Below are 22,011 nucleotides of genomic sequence, written 5' to 3'. Positions count from 1 at the left end.
AACAAGCTGCCATCGGACGGTCCACTCCTATCTCTACTGATAAATAGGAACAGGGCTATCTTTAGAGAACCTAGCTAGACAAGACATGAGTTTTTGAGGTACTTTCAAGAGGAATAATAAGATCTCTCACTTGATCTCTCACACAGCTGACCCACTCGCGAGTTCGTGTAATCCGCGCTCGCATCATGTGATTGGAAGGGCCTATATAAAAGAAAGGGGATGAGAAAACAATCCCTCAAAATATCCTTCACAGTAAGATGTAAGGTGTAAATGATCTAAATGATCATACCTGTAATTGCACTTATGATCAAATATAAGATTGATTGCTATTATTTCCTGACAACATAATAATAACGTTAAGTTTATTGAAGAATAATATTGAAGATGAATGGTTTCTTCCTTAGGGGGAACGAGATCGGCAGCTCTCGATCCCGGGTTACAGTAGGTCATTCATACCATAACGTCCTTGCTTTATATGGTTTATAGGCCGTGTACAGTAGCCTCTATCAGGCTCCGCTGATCGGTGTTCTAATAGTAGAAATTGGACAAATAGAGTCAAAAGTACGCAAGGGGAGTCCTCCGGCCAGAGGAGTTATATCCTCATCGTGCTATGGCCGGTCCCGTCTAATCTCCAAGCAGATCCTACGGTGCCATAAGATAATTTTAAAGCTGACCAAGGAGTGTAGTCGGCCAAGGGAGTCAAACGGAAGTTTGATACTATACATTACGCACCGTGGATCTGGTTCGAGATTAGGTCCCCTCGCGTACTATTGACCCTATTTGTCAACTACATGCATTAGACCACCGATCCGCAGAGCCGGGTAGAGGTAATAATAATTATAGGGCTGCTGGCATCAACGTGCGCACTGTAAATCGTACAAAGCAGCTTCAAAATGAGCAAATAAGATTTCCGTAGACCACGTATTAACATCATGGGTGATATTCTCTGTTTTATAGCCCTCACTGATGCCGTGCGAATAAAAAACGTTTGCCCTCCTAAAAAAGTTGCCTTCATTATTTGCGTATTGATACCAGTAAGCTTATAACATAGAAGGTTTTAAAAGACCTGTAAAACAGCATATGCTATGAAAAAATATTTAGAACTAAACAATTTTGATGTACGCTCCGCAATCAGCTAAATTAAAAGTAGCGCCCACCCCCTGGAAATAGAGAAGGGGCGGTACAAGAAGTTACCTGCTTGCGCTCTTTGTGAAAGAACTTGTATTTACTAGTCCTGCACGTCAAACATTGTGAAAGACGAAACACAACTTATTTCAAACTGTTCTTTCTACTATCACGAAAGAAAAGGAATTTTGAAAAAGGCCACTAAACTCCTACCAGATTCGCCTGTGTTTTACAGACTAAAAGAAAACTACCTTCCTCCTAACATCACAGAACCCACACATTATAGAAAAGGTGTGGTCCTCCGTCTTCCACTTTCTCAGGAAAAGGAGTAAAACCCAACAAGTTACAGTTTAGAGTTAGCTTTTACTAGCGTTAGACTCTAGAGTAGACCTATTCCATACTGTTCTACACTATTTGTTTGTTTGTCCCTTTCATGGTACACATGTGTGCCTGCAATTAGCCATCGGACAAGAATTTGCAATAAACTATTATCATTATAATAATATGTTTACTGTAAGTTCTTGCCCGAGAGCTAGTTGCAAGTGACACAAATGACGTATACAGACAATGTTAAACAATATAGTAAGCAACTATATTGAATAAGTCTATATTCTAACGCTAAAATGTATCTTATTGGGTTTGACGTCAGTTTTGAGACAGCAGAAGACGTATGGACATAGCCTCAATAGCAGGCTCTCTTAGGCCTTTTTTTTTAATATACACTTTTGCTGGCCATTTCTTTTTGTACTGGGTCGCTGATTGCTGGCCTTATCTGACTGACGTCCTTAATCAGCGACCCAGCACAAAAAGAAATGGCCAACAAACGTGTATTATGAGCAAAAAAAGACCTCAGAGAGCCTGCTAGGGAGGCTAAAATGAACCCACCTAAAATATGTGGGTTTTGTTTTCTTTCTGTCTATAAGCGTAGAAAGATTAGGATGGAATTTAGTGACTTCTAGATCTTTGAACAGCTTCTTTTCTTTGTTGATCGTAGAAGGGATATGTCGAAATAAAATGTGTTTCGTCTTCTACCATATACAACATATAGTATTTACAAGTCCTTTCGCACACATTTAACTTCTTTGCCCTTATTCTATATTTCAAGGAGGTGGGCACTAATTCTAACAGCGTAGATCGGATTCATCTAGTTCTAGATATTTTTCATAGTATATGCTATCTTATAAGACTTATGAAACCTTAACTTACCCGAATCTAAACTCAAATTATGACAGAAGGTTTGGGTATACTTGTGAACGGATAAGGGATTTCAGACTGTACATAGCTTTAGTTTTTTTTTTTTTTTTTTTGCTAGGGATCTGCCTGAAAAAGTTATATTCAGGCCTAAATAGCAATAGGAATGAACCATTTCCAACTTTTCTTGCCCAAATGAGAATGTTTTTTCGGGAAGGAACGGCCGTATTTGTGAAGATAGTGACTTTTGTTTTCTTTAAGTTAAGTTAAGTTTCCATTTTATACAAAAGTTTCTTATCATTATCATCTCAGTGGTATAGAAGGTTGAACATATTACCAAACATATTGAATACCGTTACATTAGATTCTTCATTTCTTCTTTCAAATTTTCGTCTTTGACCTGTTGGTAAATATACCAAAGATTAGATTCCATCATAACTCCACTTACCTGCAGCTGATTGCAGTGCTGTCGCCTGCATGGCCGCGGAGGTCACTGACGTCATCAACTGTCGGACAACCGGATGTTTCGTACTCTCCAAGCGGAGGCTATTTTATGACGTTTTCTTAGTTGTTTTTATCGGGCTTTGTATTCTGTCATGTTTTTTGCAAGTCCGCAAGCCAAATAGGTTTTGACCATACATAGATACAATACAAAATAGAAAGCCCGATAAAAACGACTAAAAAACGTTAAAAAAATGAACCAGCAGGAGCCTAACCTCTGCCTGGAGAGTAAAATTTTGACCCTCATCCGTTACCAGGGTTACATCCTCTCGCTGTCGGGCCATCAGTGGTGGCCAATCCGCTACTCGTCCGCTCCTCCCGGCTTCCAGCCTACTTCCTCTCTCCTAAAACATGAAGCAACCCCCGCTGCCGCTTCCCCGGCTATTCTGCGCACTGCATCCTCCCTAGCTCTTCCTCTTATTAATCTCAGCACTGTCAATAACTTCCAAGCTGACTAGGCTGGGATGCCTCTACAGTCTATACCCCACTTCTTGCGGGAATAACCAGGCCTGACATCCTTTCTCTTTACAACACTGTACATAGCAGGTCCTGGTACTGTACTAGCTCTCTTTTCTCTCGTGTGCTTCTTCACATCTTTTCCTCCCACGGCACAGTAAGCTCAATCAGTATGATATTCTTTCTCTCCTCTGACCAGAAAATTGACGTTGACATTAGTAAGTGTTTTCCAAAGTATGTATTCTTATCTACGTCATATATTTGCTCTTTTTGCAGCTGCTTTGTACGATCTAAAGCACGGTTGATACTGATGCGCGCGCGGATGTTATCCATATAAAAAAACTAAAGTTCCACGAAATCATACCTTTGCCAAATGAACCAGGTTTGTTATGTAGATAATGTCTTTAGACATAAATATGCTACTCATTACATATAATTTAATTGTTATTTGATAAAGTCACACAAACTCTTATCAACTAGGTTCGGCAACCTCATACCTCCATGAAATTTTAAGTGCTTCTGTAAATGTTATGCGCATGACTTACCAGGGGGCCCAAAATCTAATCATCTAGTCTTGGTGCGGACAATACCAGCCAGTACTGACGTAATATCATAAATATCAAAGATTCAAAGATCTCAGGCAAGAAACAGTCCCTTGAGACTTGCAAAATCTAACAGGCGTCAGGGCAACCATACAGAGGTGGAGTAGAGATACAATTTTTTAATGTGGGAATCTCATACTCTTTATTTATACGCCTCTCGGAGTCTGTTTACTTTAACTTCCTCTTCCTCCCTCACTCCCACTTTGTATGATAGGGGTCAGGTATGTGGTAGGGGTGAGAACAATGAAGGTCATGTTCGATAATGGACCCCTAGTGGCTTCCCAAGGTACTGCAGCAAAACTTCAATTTTTTATATCTCATTTTATGGACATGCGGTGGTCGTGATATCTGAGAGGTAGATAGCTCTTTGGGCAGACAGTAAGCGCTAGTCTCCAAGCAGATTCCTCCGGTGGCATAAAACAGTAACACATAAAACAGTGGCCAATTTTACCCCTCTGCCGGCTGAAGTCCTTCCCCAGCTTATGTTACTGTTTTATGCCACCGGAGGAATCTGCTTGGAGATTAAGTAAGCGCTATAAGATTGGCCCTAGCGTCATATATCACCGATACATATAACATAACTAAGAATGTAAACCTGCGGTAAAGGATTACGCTGTTGATGATATACCTGATTGTTACAAGATGACAAATGTTCACTGTAAGGTACTGTAACACGCACCGCAAAGTTGACAGACTAATGTATCATTGATGTCAGAAGATTCTACGAATCAAGAGATGATTTCAATGCCCTTTATGGTAAAAAAAAAAGTTCAGAACTGTGCCATGTTTCACCTCTTGACTTCTTTTGATTCTCCTAATCTTTCTCCGATTTATCTGGTCACCTGAAATTTCATCGAATGTATTGTCAAGGTGTTAAAGCTTGTTGCTAATAAAAGATATTTCCACTTTTGAATCTAGTCTACCGGCAAAATTTGCCCCTAAAATTGCAGGAAATTGGGATTCAGGGGGACCAGATTTCAAAATTTCTAAAGTCCCCCTTGGGACGGCTCCCGCCTTCGGCGCTGAACATGGTGGAAATATGCTGCCGGAGCGTCGTTTACAAGCAAAATGTGCCCCTGAAATGCAGAAAATGAAAAGTTTCAAAGGGTCCAGATTTTAAAAGTTTATCCGCCCTTCAGACGGCTTGCGCTTTCGGTGCTCACGTAGTGAAAATATGTTTGGGCGGTATGTCTTTGCCCTCAAATGTTTTTTTTTTCTCTAGAAATTTCATAAGATTTAGCTTGATCTGTGAATAAAATCTGTCTCTCAAAATGCAGGAAATGGCGTTTCAGATGGTGCAAATTTCAAAAACTCCCCGAAACTACCTTGCGACGGCTCGTACCTTCGGCGCTTGAAATGGTGAAAATGCATGTATATTTGTATCGGAAAACTGATCCTAATTGCAGCCGCCATATACTCATATGTCTTAAGAAATACAGTGCAAGCTAAACATAATGCATAATTCGAACATACTAAGAAACCAAAACGTGTCGGTAGAGCAACCAACAGCATCATACGAAGTTCTCGACTTAGAATATGTTCTCTACAAAATACTACTCCGTGTTCCCAGAAGCTCCGTCAACGCCGCGGTATGGGGAGAACTAGGAGCTTTCCCATTATACATTGACACCCAGACTCATCTGATAAAATATTGGCTCAGGCTGCAGAACATGTCTAATGACAGACTAGAACTGTGAAAAAATCACGATGTAGCTGTCGAAGGACACAAAGCTTGAGCTGCACATGTTCAAGATATGCTAAGGCGACATAGATTCCGAAATATTTGGCTCAACCCTACCGTTGACGCAAATATTTCGGAAACACATTCAAAGAACGCATGAAGGACACATTCCTCTTTGAATGGAAACAAAAAAATAAAAAAGAACAATAAACTCAAAGCGTATTCTCAAATAAAATCTCAGTTCGTTATAGAAACTACCTCTTATCTATTCAAAACAAATATTTTGTGAACAGCATTACCAAACTGAGAATAAGTGCACACTGCCTCAAAATCGATAAAGGTCGTCAACATAATATACCAACAGATCAGAGACTATGTCCTTCATGTCAAGATGACACTAGCATTGAAGATGATTATCATTTCATTATGACTTGTCCTACATACAATGAAGAGAGACAGATGTTAATGCGATCAATCACATGTAAGTCCAATGTATGTCTACCACACACATGTGATGACACCTTCAATATACTTTTATCATGTCATGACTCCATATCTATCCACCTAGGTCAATACAATTATCACGCCATGCAACAAAGAAACGGTACCATTCATAAATAACGTTTGACAAATATTATGTCGATAATAGCATAGAAGTTCTCAATCTGATGTATGTTATAGTTCCCTTTATTCCCGCAGATTGCACTCAGTGTAGTTCATAGTATTGTAGTAACTGGAATTGTTGTGATATAACGTATATATTAGACTGTACATTTTGTTGTCTATACATTTCCCTACATTGTCACTGATACAACTATTGCACAATGAACCATCGTCCTAGTTTGTATTTTTGGGGCGTTACCCTAGTATTATATATATTAAGCTAAAACCATGTGTATTTTGTGTATCTTTAATAGAAATGCCACTAACCTTAGCTTAGTGTACCAGCAAAACTTGTCAATCAAAATACAGGAAATAGTCTTTCAGAGGGTCTAGATTAGACACGTGCTTGCCTCCGGGCCCTCCTAGTAGGGGGTTTGATTATACAACATTTCCGCCCCAACTAAAAATTGGTGCCGCCGCCTCTGCACCTATAGACTGTATTGCAGGTTCCATTTTTAATCTCCTTGGTGTCACTATCTCGTTGTCCAGGGTTTCATTAGCCTCACAGAATCCCACACCTGGATGTTAGGTGGGTCGATTTAGTCAAGCAAACGTAATAGGCTAAAAGTTGGCAAAATATGAAGTGCTATTTGTGTGATGAAGACTAGTATCTGATAGAATTATTTCCAGATCGGTGATATCGACTGTGTTGCCGTCGCCATTATTATGTTACCTTCACAGAAGGGAACATATCTGTTTTTGCTTTGTTTCTTCTTCTCCGCACAAATAAGGTCAACGACCTGGACCAGACGGCTGTCACCATGGTAACCGGTAAAGTAGCAGACACCATGTGGTGTCCGGTTACATAATGTAGCAAATGTCAGATTTACAGGGGCTTGGGTCACTACATTTAGAAACGTGTTCAAATAAGAATGAACAAAACAGTTGCCAGTGTTAGACTACAACATGTGAAGGTAACATTCTGTATTTGCTTGCAAATATTACCTTTCTAGTTTTGATTCCTTTCGCTTAAATCTAAACGTCGTTTTTCAGCATTCAAGAAATTCCAGAATACATATCTTTCTTAGTATCAGCAAGATGTAAACTAAGTAAGTACTCAACTCGGCACAAAAAGTTTGGAATATCAACTTCGATTGATCATATTTCCGTTGTTTCTGCATCAATTTCATTGTATTACATATCAATAGAAAGCTTGTTTGCTTCTCTAGAGCTCTGCTTTATTTGGTCAATAGTTTGCCAAAGTGTAAGGAAGCAACAGACACTCACATATCAAGCTCTCACACAGTAATTTGAGAAAAAGTGAGCCAGCAACTATTCGCCTAGATGAGGGTCTGCATGGGGGGATCTTGGTAACGATTAACGGTGAATTCAGGAGGCCCGGTAACGCTTAACGGTAAATTCAGGAGGCCCGGTAACGCTTAACGGTAAATTCAGAAGGAGTTTAATACAACGCATAACACTTACGTAACATTGAGGTGCATTCCTATCCATACAGCGCTAGAGTAGTTGGGGTGAAAATGGGTGAAAATATCCGACTATTGACATTGTGAGAAAATATCCGACTATTGACATTGTGAGAAGCAAAAGGTACCCGGAACCTGGAGGAATGACAGGGACAATGTCCATGACAGGCAGATCTAGAGTTCCCGGCCCGCCACAGAGACGGCGGCAGCAAATTTCTCATGGAGGGATTGAACTATTGTTTCAGCACATGGAGCGCCGGAGGCGCGATGCATCCTAGGGGGGTCCGGGGGTATGCTCCCCCGTGAAAATTTCAAAATCAAGACCCTCTTAAATGCTATTTCCTGCATTTTTCGGCAAATTTTGCCGACCGACTAAGCTAGGTTGATTTTGACATTTTCATCTAATTACACATGGTTATAGCAAGGAGCTTTTACCTGATAAAAGCTCCTTGGTTATAGCTTTTGGCCTCCACCCCAAGAGCCCCCGACATATTTTACCATTTCGATTCGAGCTCGGAAGGCACGAGACGTTGTAATATAAGTCCGGAGAAATTTTAAAATCTGGACCGTCTGAAACGCCATTTACTGCCTTTTGAAGGACAGATTTTGCTGTAAGACGAAGCTAAATCAGATATAACATTTTCTTAGAGAGAAAAGTTTCTTTGTGCCGGAAAACTCACGCCCCTAACATATTTTCGCAATGTCGTCGTAAGCGCCAAAGGCGCAAGCCTTCGCAAGGGAGAAACCTCATTTTCTGCATTCTAGGAGTACTTTTTGCCCGAAACTAAGCTTGACACTGAAATCTGTATGAGTGGTAAAGTTTTTGAGGGCAACGCTTCCGCAACATATTTTACCCTGTTCAGAGCCGAGGGCCGGGAGGCTCGGAGAAATTTTGAAATATGGACCCTTTGAGACGCCATTTCCTGCATTCTCAGGGGTTCTATCTGGAATTAGACTTACTAGAATTAGAATTGTTTTCTTCATGTCTGTTTGGCTGGCGGACACGAAGTCAACTATACAGAATGTAAAACCCAACAAGAAGGCCCAGAAACACGTCAAAAACCGCAAAAACCTCTGATTGGGGAGAAATAGTAGCGCTGTAAGTAGCGATTCACATGTAGATTTTGGGGCCCGGAAGGAGGGTAAGGTATATATACATTTGTAGCTCAGCGGTGAAAGGGATCCCATAAGCAAATGGCTCTATGTTTATATGAGCTCTTACTGGCAATGTATTTAATGACATTAAAGAGATGAAATATATATATATCTTTTTTTAAATTGAAGGCTTAGATATCAAAGAGATTATTTCAGGTTAATACTTTTCTGCTTTATTTGAGCAATAGTTTGCCCAAATTAAGAGAAACAGCAGACAACACACACAAAGCTCGCACATGTACAGCAACCTGATGCCGCCAGATAAGTTGATACAAAGTGAGTCAGCAACGATTCTCTTAGATTAGTGAAAGCAAGGAGGTTATATAACCTCCTTGGTGAAAGCAATATTTCCTTGGCGTGATAAGAGACATTATAGGTAAGTAATGTTCTTCCAACCACCGCTAACTGACAGGTCTAGACATGTTAGTGTACTCTCCAAGCAAAGGTGTTTTCGGCAGTTTTTGACGTGTTCAGTTGGGTCTCTTTGCTGGGCTTTCTATTGTGTATTGTTTTCTTCACGTCTGTTTGGCCGGCGAACATGAAGGCTCCTGTACAAAATTGAAAGCCCCACAAAAAGGCCTAAAACACATGAAAAACAGCCGAAGCGCAACCTCTGCTTGGAGAGATACAGTATAATACACATAGTGTAATACACATCTATGTAGAATTTTTGCCCTGTAGGAGTGTAAGGTAAATATAGCTTAGTTCACGGTGATATGTACTCCCCACGCAAAAGGACTGGTTTTTACGTTGTTTTTTTATTTTATTTTGCTATGTCGCCAAACCAAGTGTTTAAAGAGGAAGTTTGAACAAAAAAGAAGGCCCGACAAAACCGCCTGGAAAAAAAACGTCAAAACCAGTCGGAAGCTCCTTGCAGAGGTTTGGGAGCAAAATTGCGGCATTGTTATGTGCCGCGTCTTTCGTCCGCCCTCCCCAACAAGGGCGGGACAAGAAAGAGGCATATGATAAACTCTCAAATTTTTCCCAACTGCTCGGAGCCGAATCTCTGTTTGGGGCGTAAGGGCAGGAAATATGCCTAACTAGTCGATCCATGGTGGGTTTGATAACAAATACACATCTGTGTTTGGTTGGTGTGAATGAAAGGTGTAAAAGGCCCCTCCCCCTGGAGTTAATCCTCGATGTAGTTTTTCAAAACCGACGTCGGTTTTCAAAGCGATGTAGTTTTTCAAAACCGACGTCGGTTTTCAAAGCGATGTTGTTTTTTTAGAATCGACGTCGGTTTTCAAAGCGATGTGGTTTTTCAAAACCGACGTCGGTGTTCAAAGCGATGTGGTTTTTGAGAACCGACGTCAGTTTTCGAAAGCGACGTGTATTTTCAAAACCGACGTCGGATTTCGAAAGAGCTTCGACGTCGGGTTTCGACGTCGGGTTTCAAAAAAGCGATGTCGGTTTTCAAACAGCGACGTTGCAACGTAAAATAACGAGCGAGAGGTGACCGTGACATCGGATACCTAAAACGTCGACCGACGCGCAACCGGGCTATCGGCCTCAAAATACAACGCTCGGAACCGCAAACTACACAATTACCGTTATGTTTACTTTCCCAGCATTGTCCTCAAATCGGATCTTATTGAGTTTAAAGAGGCAAAATTTCCCAAGATTTTTCTTTTTTCTACACAATGTACAAAATTCCTTTTCCATATTCTCCCCAGAGAAAGAAGAAAAGGCCCTCCCTAAAGATACTGTATATTATCCCCTCCTTACTTTATCCAAACAGAGCATTAACTAAGACAACGAAACGACAGACCCACCAAGTGGCACACAAGCCACGGCATTGTTTCACGCCAACCGGTGGCAATGGAGTGGAGAATTTTCATCCCCATGAAAATGTCGGTATGAAATGTTTTGCTGAATCCACAAAGAGTGATGTAAACAGTTTGTACAGTTTCAGTCAGTCTGATCATAAGGACGTCATATGTGTCATGGTTTATATTCTGGGTAATGATCTCATAGCGTCACAATTTAGCAGTGATTTCAAGTCGAAGCTTCATCTTTGCGATATATGATTAGTTAAAAAGGTAGAGAACGTTGGCCTGAAAGAGTGGTAAAAAACAGGGATTCAATATCACAAAAATTGGTACAATTGAGTGGTCGGTACGTCGGAAATTATTACGGGATTGTCGTACGCGTTACTAAAAGATTAAAATTGTGAACGTGTTAATTTGCAGACAGATTGAAGAAAAACAACTTTTGTCATCACTTTTATAACTATTTTGACATTGTCGTTTCAGTTTGTAAAAGACTAAGTGCGACTGATTTAAAACAATGAAGATATACGAATGCTAAAATCCGACTAAAGGCTGTTGGGAACTTGCGAATTGAATAAGAAGAAGGGGTAATAGCTGCAAAGTGTATGTATTTTAAAGTGCATTATCACAAGTTAGTTAGAAAAATCGTCTTGTAGTAACACTATGACATCAAGATACGACACTGTCATATTTCAAAATTTCTTATCTCTAGCTCCTGTCTGTTGATTGCATCATTGAGATTTTATCTCACTTGTAAAATGATTGACATAAAAGGTGACTGTCACATTTAATAATGTCAACCCGGAGACCAGACTGTAAGGTTTGGGAGATATAGCATGGGGCATGCAGGGGATTCAAACCCAGAACCTTCCGATTCTATGTCATTGTACTTTAATGACAATGGCAATGAAGTTTGTTGCAGTCAGTTTGGTACAAATGAAGTAAACAAAAAGTTAAACTTAAATTATCGTTTACATGCTTCTTCTCTTTTCTTAAAATATGTGTAGACGAACTTAACGTTATATTTTTTTCCAGTATATCGTAGTTAGATAATGACATAAGATATTTGAACGGATGTCCCTTCGTTAGGTGTGCATATTTTCTGCTCTATATAATAATCTTTATTGACACGACAAAAGTACAGCTACTTTTGTAAGGTCTACATGTATAACAGCTACTTACAGTACAACTAAACACATATATGTATATCCGTGATCTATAGGTATGAATAAATCAACATATAGGGTCTAGCTTGTCATTTACACTATTGGTTCTATGGTATGTGTAGCATTAACGAATGTATTACGCAGATCTTTGTTAATATGCAGTGATGTTGTTTCCATAGCCGCGGTACCGGTCCCAGTTTATCGGCTTTACTGAGTCTATGTCTCCCAGACCGTTCCAAAAACAGCACGGCGCCTTCACGGCCCGGACAGGCATCCCTCCCCCCTCATTAACTTGTAATCCCCTTTCACGGTTTGATTGTAGAAACAACAATGTCAACTCATCAGCATCCCCAGTATAGGCTTAGGTCACATTTCCAAACCGGGGCCCGGCCGGGATGTTTTAAGAAACGAAAAATCAAACTGTATTCCTAGAAAAATTAACATATTATTCCCTTGAATCTTATTTTGACATTTTGTGTACTTTGATGTCTTTTATATCATTCTTTTTGCTCACGAAAGCTGCCCCTTTTTTGAAATGTGACCTAAGCCATATTGTACAGACATAGATTCTATTGTTTCACGTAGTACCTTTTTCAACGAAAATAATTCACAGCGTGGTCGCATCTGTCGTCCGATCATCGTACGACTGCAAACTGAGGTCAATGGGACAGTTGTACGATGTGTCGTACAAAATTCAAATGTCTTGTTACTGTCTTGAATGGATCATTTTCGGCGGCTGACTCTACAGTCTGCTTGAAAATTAGAAAAAAAAAGCTACGATATCAAAATCGAACGTCACAGTACTATACCCTAAATGGAAACCCACACCCCTATAGCTATGTAGCATGGAACGCAACGTTACAGATATAAGATAATAGTAGTACCAGTACTGTTATAAACAATAGACTATGGGAGAGAAATCGTTCCGTCCACCACATATCCTCCGTGTTGTGACAGCTAATTTCCCCACACGAGGAAGAGATTTAGACCAGATTACATGACGTATCCGACAGGTTGTAGACACGACATGGCTCATGAATTAACCAGGAGGGTTTGATATCACGCGATGAGTGATCGATTAAGCCTCAACAATAATGTAACGGTCAGAATTTCAAACGTTCAAAAATCTTAACGGTTACCCAAAAGATGAATAGACACGCAGAAACTAGAAAGGCGCTTGAATGACTATACCTATATTAAAAATGTGCTCTGATTTGCTTTGAAGTATGTGAACGCATCTTACTTCTTTCAGTCCTAGAAGTAGTAATCTCTTCCGAATCTATTCCTATGTCCTAGTAGTAGTCTCTGTTTTCATGTATCTTTATCGGTGTTTTATTGCTGTTATTGTTGTTGTTATTCAATATTCTAATCTCAATGCAAAGACATAGCTATCGATATCAAATGAAGAAGTCTAATCTTTTCCCCTCCTAAAAATTTGAGAAGTCTTGAAGACGACAAGTATTGAAAGAAAAGACCACTGCCCTACTGTATCAGTGGGGTTCAAGCACCGCTAAATTTGCCATACCATTGAACGGCTCTGAGCTCTTTGGCGTAATGATTTGAGTTGCTGAGTTTGTGATCTGGCGGCGTGGGTTCGAATCCCAGGATCCATGATATTGTTTTTGTCTGTTTCTACTCCTTTCTTACACGACGGCACTTTAAAATGTTTGTCAAACGTCGGTTGGTACAGTTTTTCCTGTTCCCATGCCGTACGGAGCACTTACCGGTGAGTGTGATTATTCACACGACAGTAGATGGGAGAGATAACGGGTTAAAAACAACAAGTGCCACCGTCTCACGTCTCCTTATCTTATCACACCGGGCAGTTCATCGGGTCGAGACCAGTTCTATGGCGGATGAACGAGTTTTTTGCGCCGCTTGAGACAACAATAGCGCATCGTTCACACGTCCAAACTGCCTCTGGAGTGGGCATCTTTCACCGGACCCGGTGTCAAGCCAACTACTTGCCCTGATACTGCTTTGGGGTTTTCAGTATTTCTAAGTGTTGTGCGGCAATCTGCAAGCAGCTAGCCCTAGCCCTAGCCCTAGCCCTAGCCCTAGCCCTAGCCCTAGCCCTAGCCCTAGCCCTAGCCCTAGCCCTAGCCCTAGCCCTAGCCCTAGCCCTAGCCCTAGCCCTAGCCCTAGCCCTAGCCCTAGCCCTAGCCCTAGCCCTAGCCCTAGCCCTAGCCCTAGCCCTAGCCCTAGCCCTAGCCCTAGCCCTAGCCCTAGCCCTAGCCCTAGCCCTGGCCAGCTAGCCCTGGCCAGCTAGCCCTGGCCAGCTAGCCCTGGCCAGCTAGCCCTGGCCAGCTAGCCCTGGCCAGCTAGCCCTGGCCAGCTAGCCCTGGCCAGCTAGCCCTGGCCAGCTAGCCCTGGCCAGCTAGCCCTGGCCAGCTAGCCCTGGCCAGCTAGCCCTGGCCAGCTAGCCCTGGCCAGCTAGCCCTGGCCAGCTAGCCCTGGCCAGCTAGCCCTGGCCAGCTAGCCCTGGCCAGCTAGCCCTGGCCAGCTAGCCCTGGCCAGCTAGCCCTGGCCAGCTAGCCCTGGCCAGCTAGCCCTGGCCAGCTAGCCCTGGCCAGCTAGCCCTGGCCAGCTAGCCCTGGCCAGCTAGCCCTGGCCAGCTAGCCCTAGCCTTACGCTCACTCACTGCTAGCGCTTCATGAAGCAAAACTCTGGCGGGGCGTAAATTCGGAGCGACACCCGGCTCTTAGAGAAGAGAACTTAGTGACAGGCCGTTTGAATGATGTCATCGCGTCCTACAGTTAAGTACCCTTCGGGAAATGAGGCATGTTTGTCATTCAGATACCGATCTTGTGACGCATGCTTATTACTCAGGGCACATATATGTGCATGTGTAATAAACGTTAGATAAAGTATAATTCAGAACAATTCCCCCCAAAAAACATCCATTGTATACAAGTAAACATTGAGTTGGTTAATATTGTGATCGTTAACTTGTAACGTTATGTATTCCTTATGTAAAATATGTAAAAACCCTGCTGGACTAGCCGTATGACTGAAGGATATACTCTCCAAGCAGAGGTTGAGTCGCGTAGATATAGCAGTAGTCGGAAAAATTACACCGGCGCTCCTCTTACGAGGTAAGACGCAACCTCTGCTTGGAGCGAGAGTATGAAGGATATTCAACTATATCTGAAATAGACGAAAGAAATCTATGACTAGGAGGCTGTCTTACTGACGATTAAACAACATCTCAACTGCAACGTACGTGGGGTTTTGGATAATGTCTGGCGTCCAGTTCAGTTGGTTCTTTTCTTTATGATATCTGATAAACAGTGAGCAGTAAACGAAATGTTTTCTTTCCTCGTACATGTGGAATGAAATAAAAATGTAGCGGTCCTTGATGTAAACTAAAATCTTAAAAGTGAGTTTGAAAGTCAGTTGTACCTGTACGGTTGAACCTGTGTTTATCACTCATTCCACTGATTGGCTGATTGCGCATACATAGGACGGCGCCATTCTCCATTTCAGAAGCCCTGGGCCACACAACTTTGTGCAATCACTACAGCAGGGGGCTAGTCCACAGGTGTGCGCGTTCAACTACCATACTCTTCCCAAATGCTGAGTGCTAAGCAGAGAAAGCAGCATGTACCATTTTTAAAGTACATTGTATTTGGTATGACTCGGCCGAGGATCGAACTCACGACCTACCGAATGCAAGGCGAACACTCTACCCACTCAGTACCGGTGAAGTGTTCTAAACTACCAGTAAAATACAAAAGTCAAGACTTATTTTACTGTCATTAGTTTTTGAAAGTGTCCATCGGCTGGTCGTTGATTCGCACTTTTTTTCAACGCCACCTATACATGAATATGTTTGAACATATTTTAACGCTTAAGCCCAGCATTGAAGTGTTCTAAATCTGGTACATCTCATTGAAGATGCGCCTCTACGATTTGACAGAGCTCTCACGGCGATTTCCATCGATAAAAAACGACTCTTTGCACTTTTTGTGTTTTGCTGCCTTTTTAGTCATACGTGTACGTTTTGCACAATATTCCACCCTATAAAGGATAACACAAGTTCAATTCACAACGCAGCGACGCTTGCTGTCAACTTTTCACAAGGTCAATTTTTCGTGAGGTTTGCCCCGTCCTCGCTATCACGGCAATCTCCCTTTCACAGCATACTGATACTCCCTTCCTCGGCAAACTCTCTTTCGCGGCACAAGAGAACCTAGCCAACGTTGAAAATCGCGAGCCAAACAATAAAAACCAGCCCCGTTCGAAGACTGCAACGTAGTCTACCTGAGGTACTCTCTTAAGCCACCAGCAAATTGCTTTATCTTGCTGTCATTAGTTCCTGTGTGGCTTCAGGGAGCTGAATCGTCAGTGCCCGTTCATGAAGCTAGGTTTACACTACTCCCTGGTCTCCCTCAATAAGACGTGTGAGAATAGAGAGGGTGAAATTAGTGTTTTGGTGCGTTTTCATCCCCACCTGACCCTACCCGACCCGTACACACTACCACTACCAAACGCCATTCTTAGCGCCGAGTTCCCTTGTCACAAAGCCCATGTTAAACACGCGGGTTTTCCACAAGGGTGGCGATCCGACTTGTCGGTCTATTCTGCTCGCTACCTGTTGTGCCTCGGCTGAAAAAGAATACCTGGTATCCCCTGCCCTTTGTGCAGTGTGTGCGCTCAATACAAACTCCGTGTTGTCTTGTTTTGGGTGCGATTGTTGTTAGTTTGTTGTTACTGCGCGACGTGGTTCTCGACTTAGGCGTTATTTTGATCCGTGGAATTTGTCCTGTCGACCTCACGGGTTCAATCACGGAAGACTACCTTGTAAACCTTTCTCTAGCTTATATCTATTCCCCACAATTGTGTCGTAACCATCAGAGGATTTCTCTCGACAAAATTACATCGTATATCCAAACATGACACAAATAATAGCGATGGCGCAGCGTTTGGCGTCCTTGGCAATTCATGGCGAAGAAAACTTACCCCAGAGCAGAACTATTGACGCTACAAACATTCTCATTGTCATGGGCGGAGGTACACCCCCCGACCAGCCGACTTTCCCACCACGGCTAGCCATTAACGTGGACATTCTACCGTTTTAGTCGGACTTCAAGGCGTATCGTGGATATAGGTATCACGGATATCACAGTATAGCTCCCCCACGTGGGTCTATGATAGCCCTGTGGTCGTTTTAACCACAGAATATGGCTTCTGTCCGTTTATAGCGATATTCACACGTCGCTACTGGGTGGCTGTTTATACAAAAATGTTTTCTCTGAAGTTTAAGTTGGCAAAACATTTCCTAAAGTCCTGGGTTTCTAGGAGTCCACATTCATATTATATCTAGTCGTATAACGTTTATGTAGTTTGTATGTCCATGTTTTTATGTTAAGTCCAGAAAGATTAGTTACTTATTAAATAATATGTATTTGTCATGTATGTTAGAAAATGGACGGAATAAGTATCAAAGTATCAAAGGTAGAAATAAAGAACTTTCAAAAAGCAAAATGTAGGAAACTTTTGCTGGCAATGCATGCATTTGTGCAGTGGTAAGGTATACTTGGCAAACCTTGCTAAGTGTAGAAAACTAGCTAAAGGATTTGTATATATTGAATATTGTGGATGAAATGCAAAAAACGAAACGATTCAAGCCCCATTATGTAGAAAAAAACTGCCTTTAATTTTTAACATATCAGTTTATTTACCGTTGGCAAATATACAAAGAGAATGTGTACGTGTCAGAGTATTTTGTCATCAGAATGAAACAAAATTCCAACTTATTTTGATATGTCTGACAGACTGGCCGTTTTCGAGATGTAAAATCATAAGAGTTATGATAATAATCATATCTGTTATGACTTGCAACAAATATATGATAACGGTCAAAAGAAAGGACATTCTAGTGATTACAAAGATATGGTTTACAAACTATAGTAGAAACACAGTGACTGCAGTTATTAAGGTTTAGATATTCACACTGCATAAATATATACAACACTAATATATACAGCTGGTATCAAAGATATAATATATTTGCACTCTACTGGGATTGCTTAGATTTTTTCTAATAGTAAAGTTTAATGTACAGAAGGGCAGAGGTAAACAAATCTGGCATGAAGCCTTCGCTACAACAGAAAATAGAATGATTGTTCAATCTCTCTTGCTCACCGTAAACGGCACAGTATGAAGACTTCACAGGGAAAAAATATGTCTCTATAGAAGGTGACATTATTTTAAGTTTTCGTTTGTAGTTCTTTTTCATCTCGATTCTTTGCTATTTTCGGAATCGTCTGAATCCTGTTCGGGACTTCTCGGGTCAATGTCGTTAGTTTCCGGAGACTCCGAATCCTTGTCGTCGACGCTGCCGATCCTCGACCGATGATTGTTTCCTTCTTCTTCGTGCAAAACTTTTTGCAGCTTTTTTATGTATTTTATAGCCGCTCGTAATGTCTCGACTTTGCTTAGTCTTTTGTCGGAAATGTCTGAAGGAAGGTGTTCTCGAAGTCTAGCATATCCTTCGTTCACGCATTTAACTCGTTGTCTTTCCCTCTCGTTTCTTTTTCTAATAAAAGCTGGTTCGAATCCGTAGTCGTAGAGCCCGTATGGCGACGGAAATGGTAGATATGGGAGTCTACCGTTGAGGTAGGAGTCATGATACACGGGGTCCAGGTAGGATTCTAACATCGGCGGGATCCCCGGGACGTCGTCCGGAGGTAGGCGGGGGTCGGGGTACCCTCCGGGGAGGCCTGGCTCTGAGGCGATCGGTATTCCCAGCTGTAGACACGTCGGGGTCGAGTAGGGCACCGGGTCGTGGTGATGGTGGTGGTCTTCGTCCATTGTCCAGAGCTGTCTCCCTTTAAAATAACACAGTATGGCACGGGTTAGATATTGCTGGGACTGACTCATACCTGGTGGAGAGAAACGCTGTGGGTGGTGAGGCATCTACCAACCCCACAGACAAGTCAGACATACCAGGTCGAATTTACCGTGCTTGCCCGTGAGAACGTCGTCCTTTGTCCCGGGAATATTTAGCAAACACGCCGGGATTTTTCCACGTACAGGTTCTCACCCCTACACCTTCACCTCATAATATTTTCCACCTGGCTAAGAAAAGAAGGGTCGAGACTCCGCCTAAGTGGGCACGTTAGATCGTCTTTCCGGACAACATGTATCCACGGGAGGAGAGGGGAGGGGGGCACAGAGAGCTCTCTGTCCGTGATAACGACCGAGACGTACAGTTTATACCCAGGCTTCACGCCCGTGTTGAACTACACACACAAATGGGAAACGTTGTACTTGAAGGGTTATCCAAACTCTTCCTTAAGGCGGTGTTACTGTCATGAACTCATGACCCAAGGTTCTCATTGTTTCATCTCATCAGGCCAAGGACTGTGGTCACAAAATCAGGAGATTTTGGTTCGAGACGGCCCGTTTTATATGATTTTTAATTTGCTAATAAAACAAAACCACTGAAGGAAATCAACCCTACATCTTCACCCCTGTAGCTGTTTCTCAACGCTAAAAAACCAAATTAAGGCTCTCATTTTTCCTACATTCTTGCAAACACCATACTTGTATTGGCCTCATACCATTGCGGTAAACACCTGTTGTGGCCAGTGAAGGTCTTTAGTGGCTGGGGATATCGCGGTGCATTGAGTTTCCTATGTACAAATTGGCGCCGTCAAAGCGTTGAAAGATGGGCCCTTCCTTTTCCGTTAATGTTTCTGCTTCTTTGTAAACAGTCCTAAACGTTTTGGTCAAACTGCACTCTTATACGGTTTTTAGTATACCAACACGACCTATCATAAACGTACTGTCTTGTTGAAAGCAATCTTTGCCGTTTCTTTTTATCAAAAGAACGCACGAACGTAGTAAAGAAGAACACTTAATCTCGAATTCCAGTCTTCATGGAAAATATACCATCCTCTACGTAGGTTTACTCGACAAAGAAAGGGGCTACTTGTACGCGGGGACCATGAACGGCTCGGGCCACTTGTTGCTTTGTAAGCGATCTGGCTTCAAACCTGCGCGGCCCGGGTAGGACAGACAACGGTGGTGCACGCGGAACAATAGTAGGCTGGGGAGGGTGAACGGAACGGTACACGGTACGGGACAGAAGCTTACAGCAACGGGTATGACTGTCAAAGGGGGAGACAACACGGCAAATAAACATAGGGACAGATAATGTTTTCATCACTTATGAGAAGATGTAGAAAATGTTCATCAATTATGGTTACGAATTGTACTCCTACCGTGAACAAGGTACACTCACTGAACGGGACAGAAACATACAGCGATGGGTATGACTATCAAAAAGGGGAGACTGCACGACAAATAAACAAGAAGAGAGATAATGATTTCATCACTTATGAGAAGATATGGAAAATTTCCATAAAGGAATTGTTACGGATATTCCTCTGTGAACAGTTTACAAGGTACGTGTAACTAGAAGACGGATTATACGGGGCAAAGTATTTGTAAACGAATTCTTACCGCGTTTTCAAATCATGGATCATTGCATTGACAACACAATCACTTTTCGAGAAGTACTAGGACACATTATCCAAAAAGGTAAATCTAATTCTATTTTATATGACTACTACATTTCAATCATAGATTGACAGAAAAAAGTACTCATAGTAAATAAGAATGATAGAGCTTACCTAGTTAAAGACCTGTCACCGTTTTCAGCTGAAACAGGTGCACACAAAGGTATCGATGATTTTGCCACCAAAGATACTTGCACGAAGTCGACTCTCCTAGCGACAACTTTCCTCCGTCAGCACATGACGACCCGATGTAGACTGCTGAACGATGTTTGTAATGTTGATTTCACGGGAAGAAGAAATCGGCACGAGCGTACTAGGAATCAGAGTTTGCGCATATGACTTGTACATCCGTGTGTCGTCCTCTTAACCACGCTCGGGGGGAATGAAAGTGGTTGGATACATTGATTTTTAGGAATAGCGGGTAGCCAATCCCAGGCGAGCCGCCAGTGGCTGAAGAGGACTCAGGACTAAAGCTGGCGTGGCTGATACAAATCCCGACCAAACAGCGCTTGATTGGAGCTGGGTCGGGTTACGGGTTGTGGCGTCTCGCTGTTCGCGTTCACGGCTCGGAGGAAGCCAAGAATGGGCTACTCCGGCGGGACTGCGCACAACCGAGCGTTTAGATAAGCAAAAATACAGAAAGGCGTGTGAAATGTAAGCTTAACAAAAATGATACGGAGAAATGCTTAAATGTATTGTTACGAAGGTAGATTTCTTCAATTCAATGTTTAACGACCAGTTTGAATTGTTTGCCTTGCTAAAGTTTCTTGGGTCGGCAATATAGATAGGAGGAAGCCAATAATGGGCTGCTCTATCGGGAGACAACCAAGCGTTTGGATAAGCAAAAATTCAGCTAGGCGTGTGAAACGTAAGCGGAAGAAGAAAAAATGGTACAGAAAAATGCTAAAAGTATTGTTAGGAATGTAGATGCATTTTTTCAATTCGTTTAAATAGTTTGCCTTGCTTAATTTTTTTTAAAATTGCTCGAGTCAGCAATACAATATTTTAGCAGAGTGACCAGCCATGTTTCTTCTTGAGTTCGAATTATTTCATTGTTGTAATATATAAAATGAGAACTTTTATAGCAACTGTCCTAGAATGTTAACGTCTTGCTCTTAACGGTTTATGTTTCTTGTGAATGCGTAAAGAAAGATAAATATTTGTAGCCACGCGACAAAATGCTTGAAAACACAAAAGTCTCGAACACAAAGTACTTATGACAGAAGTTGAAATGCTTGTATTCTAAATTTCAATTTTGAATAATTCAACTCTGTCGTATTTTTAGACGTCAGGGAGTATCACTTTTATGAACTTGGCTGCATTTTTGCTACCATTCTTTGTAAGGAAAAAGAACGCTACATTCGAAGCCACTCTCTACAATCCTTATGACGAGGTTACATTCGCCTAGTACGATTTATACGTTGTAGCATTCTCAACCGGGCCGGTTTTATGATAGAAACAAGCACCGACAACTAGCTACGACAGCTAAACCACGTACGACAAAGGCCCGATTATCCGAAGAACGCCTGAAATTTTGCGGTCGTACATGTACTACAATATCTCGACGACTGTGACCAGAATCTTTGCATACACAGCCTCTTCTTTTGAACCGTCGAATGCTCAAAACGTGGGCGGGGCTTAGTCAAGTGGTCAGGAGAGTGATTGACAGACAAAGGACTGTTCGTCAGCAGAAGTGAAACACACCATGCGCCTCGAACTGGACTGTACTACCCCCTCACATTTGGCGAAA

General features: G+C 42.0%; 1 protein-coding gene across 1 annotated transcript; it reads right to left on the bottom strand.

Moving 5' to 3' along the window:
* Positions 1-17,970: 17,970 nt before the first annotated feature.
* LOC118408477 (achaete-scute homolog 5-like) lies at positions 17,971-18,549 on the bottom strand. The gene has a single exon (XM_035809293.1). It carries the CDS (start codon positions 18,547-18,549, stop codon positions 17,971-17,973), a length of 579 nt encoding a protein of 192 aa, XP_035665186.1.
* Positions 18,550-22,011: the final 3,462 nt, after the last annotated feature.

The sequence above is a fragment of the Branchiostoma floridae genome, unplaced genomic scaffold (genome assembly GCF_000003815.2).
Source record: "Branchiostoma floridae strain S238N-H82 unplaced genomic scaffold, Bfl_VNyyK Sc7u5tJ_1593, whole genome shotgun sequence".
NCBI classification, from domain to species: Eukaryota; Metazoa; Chordata; class Leptocardii; order Amphioxiformes; family Branchiostomatidae; genus Branchiostoma; species Branchiostoma floridae.
Note: the sequence above shows the minus strand (reverse complement) of the source record. Positions and strands in the feature narration are given on the sequence as shown.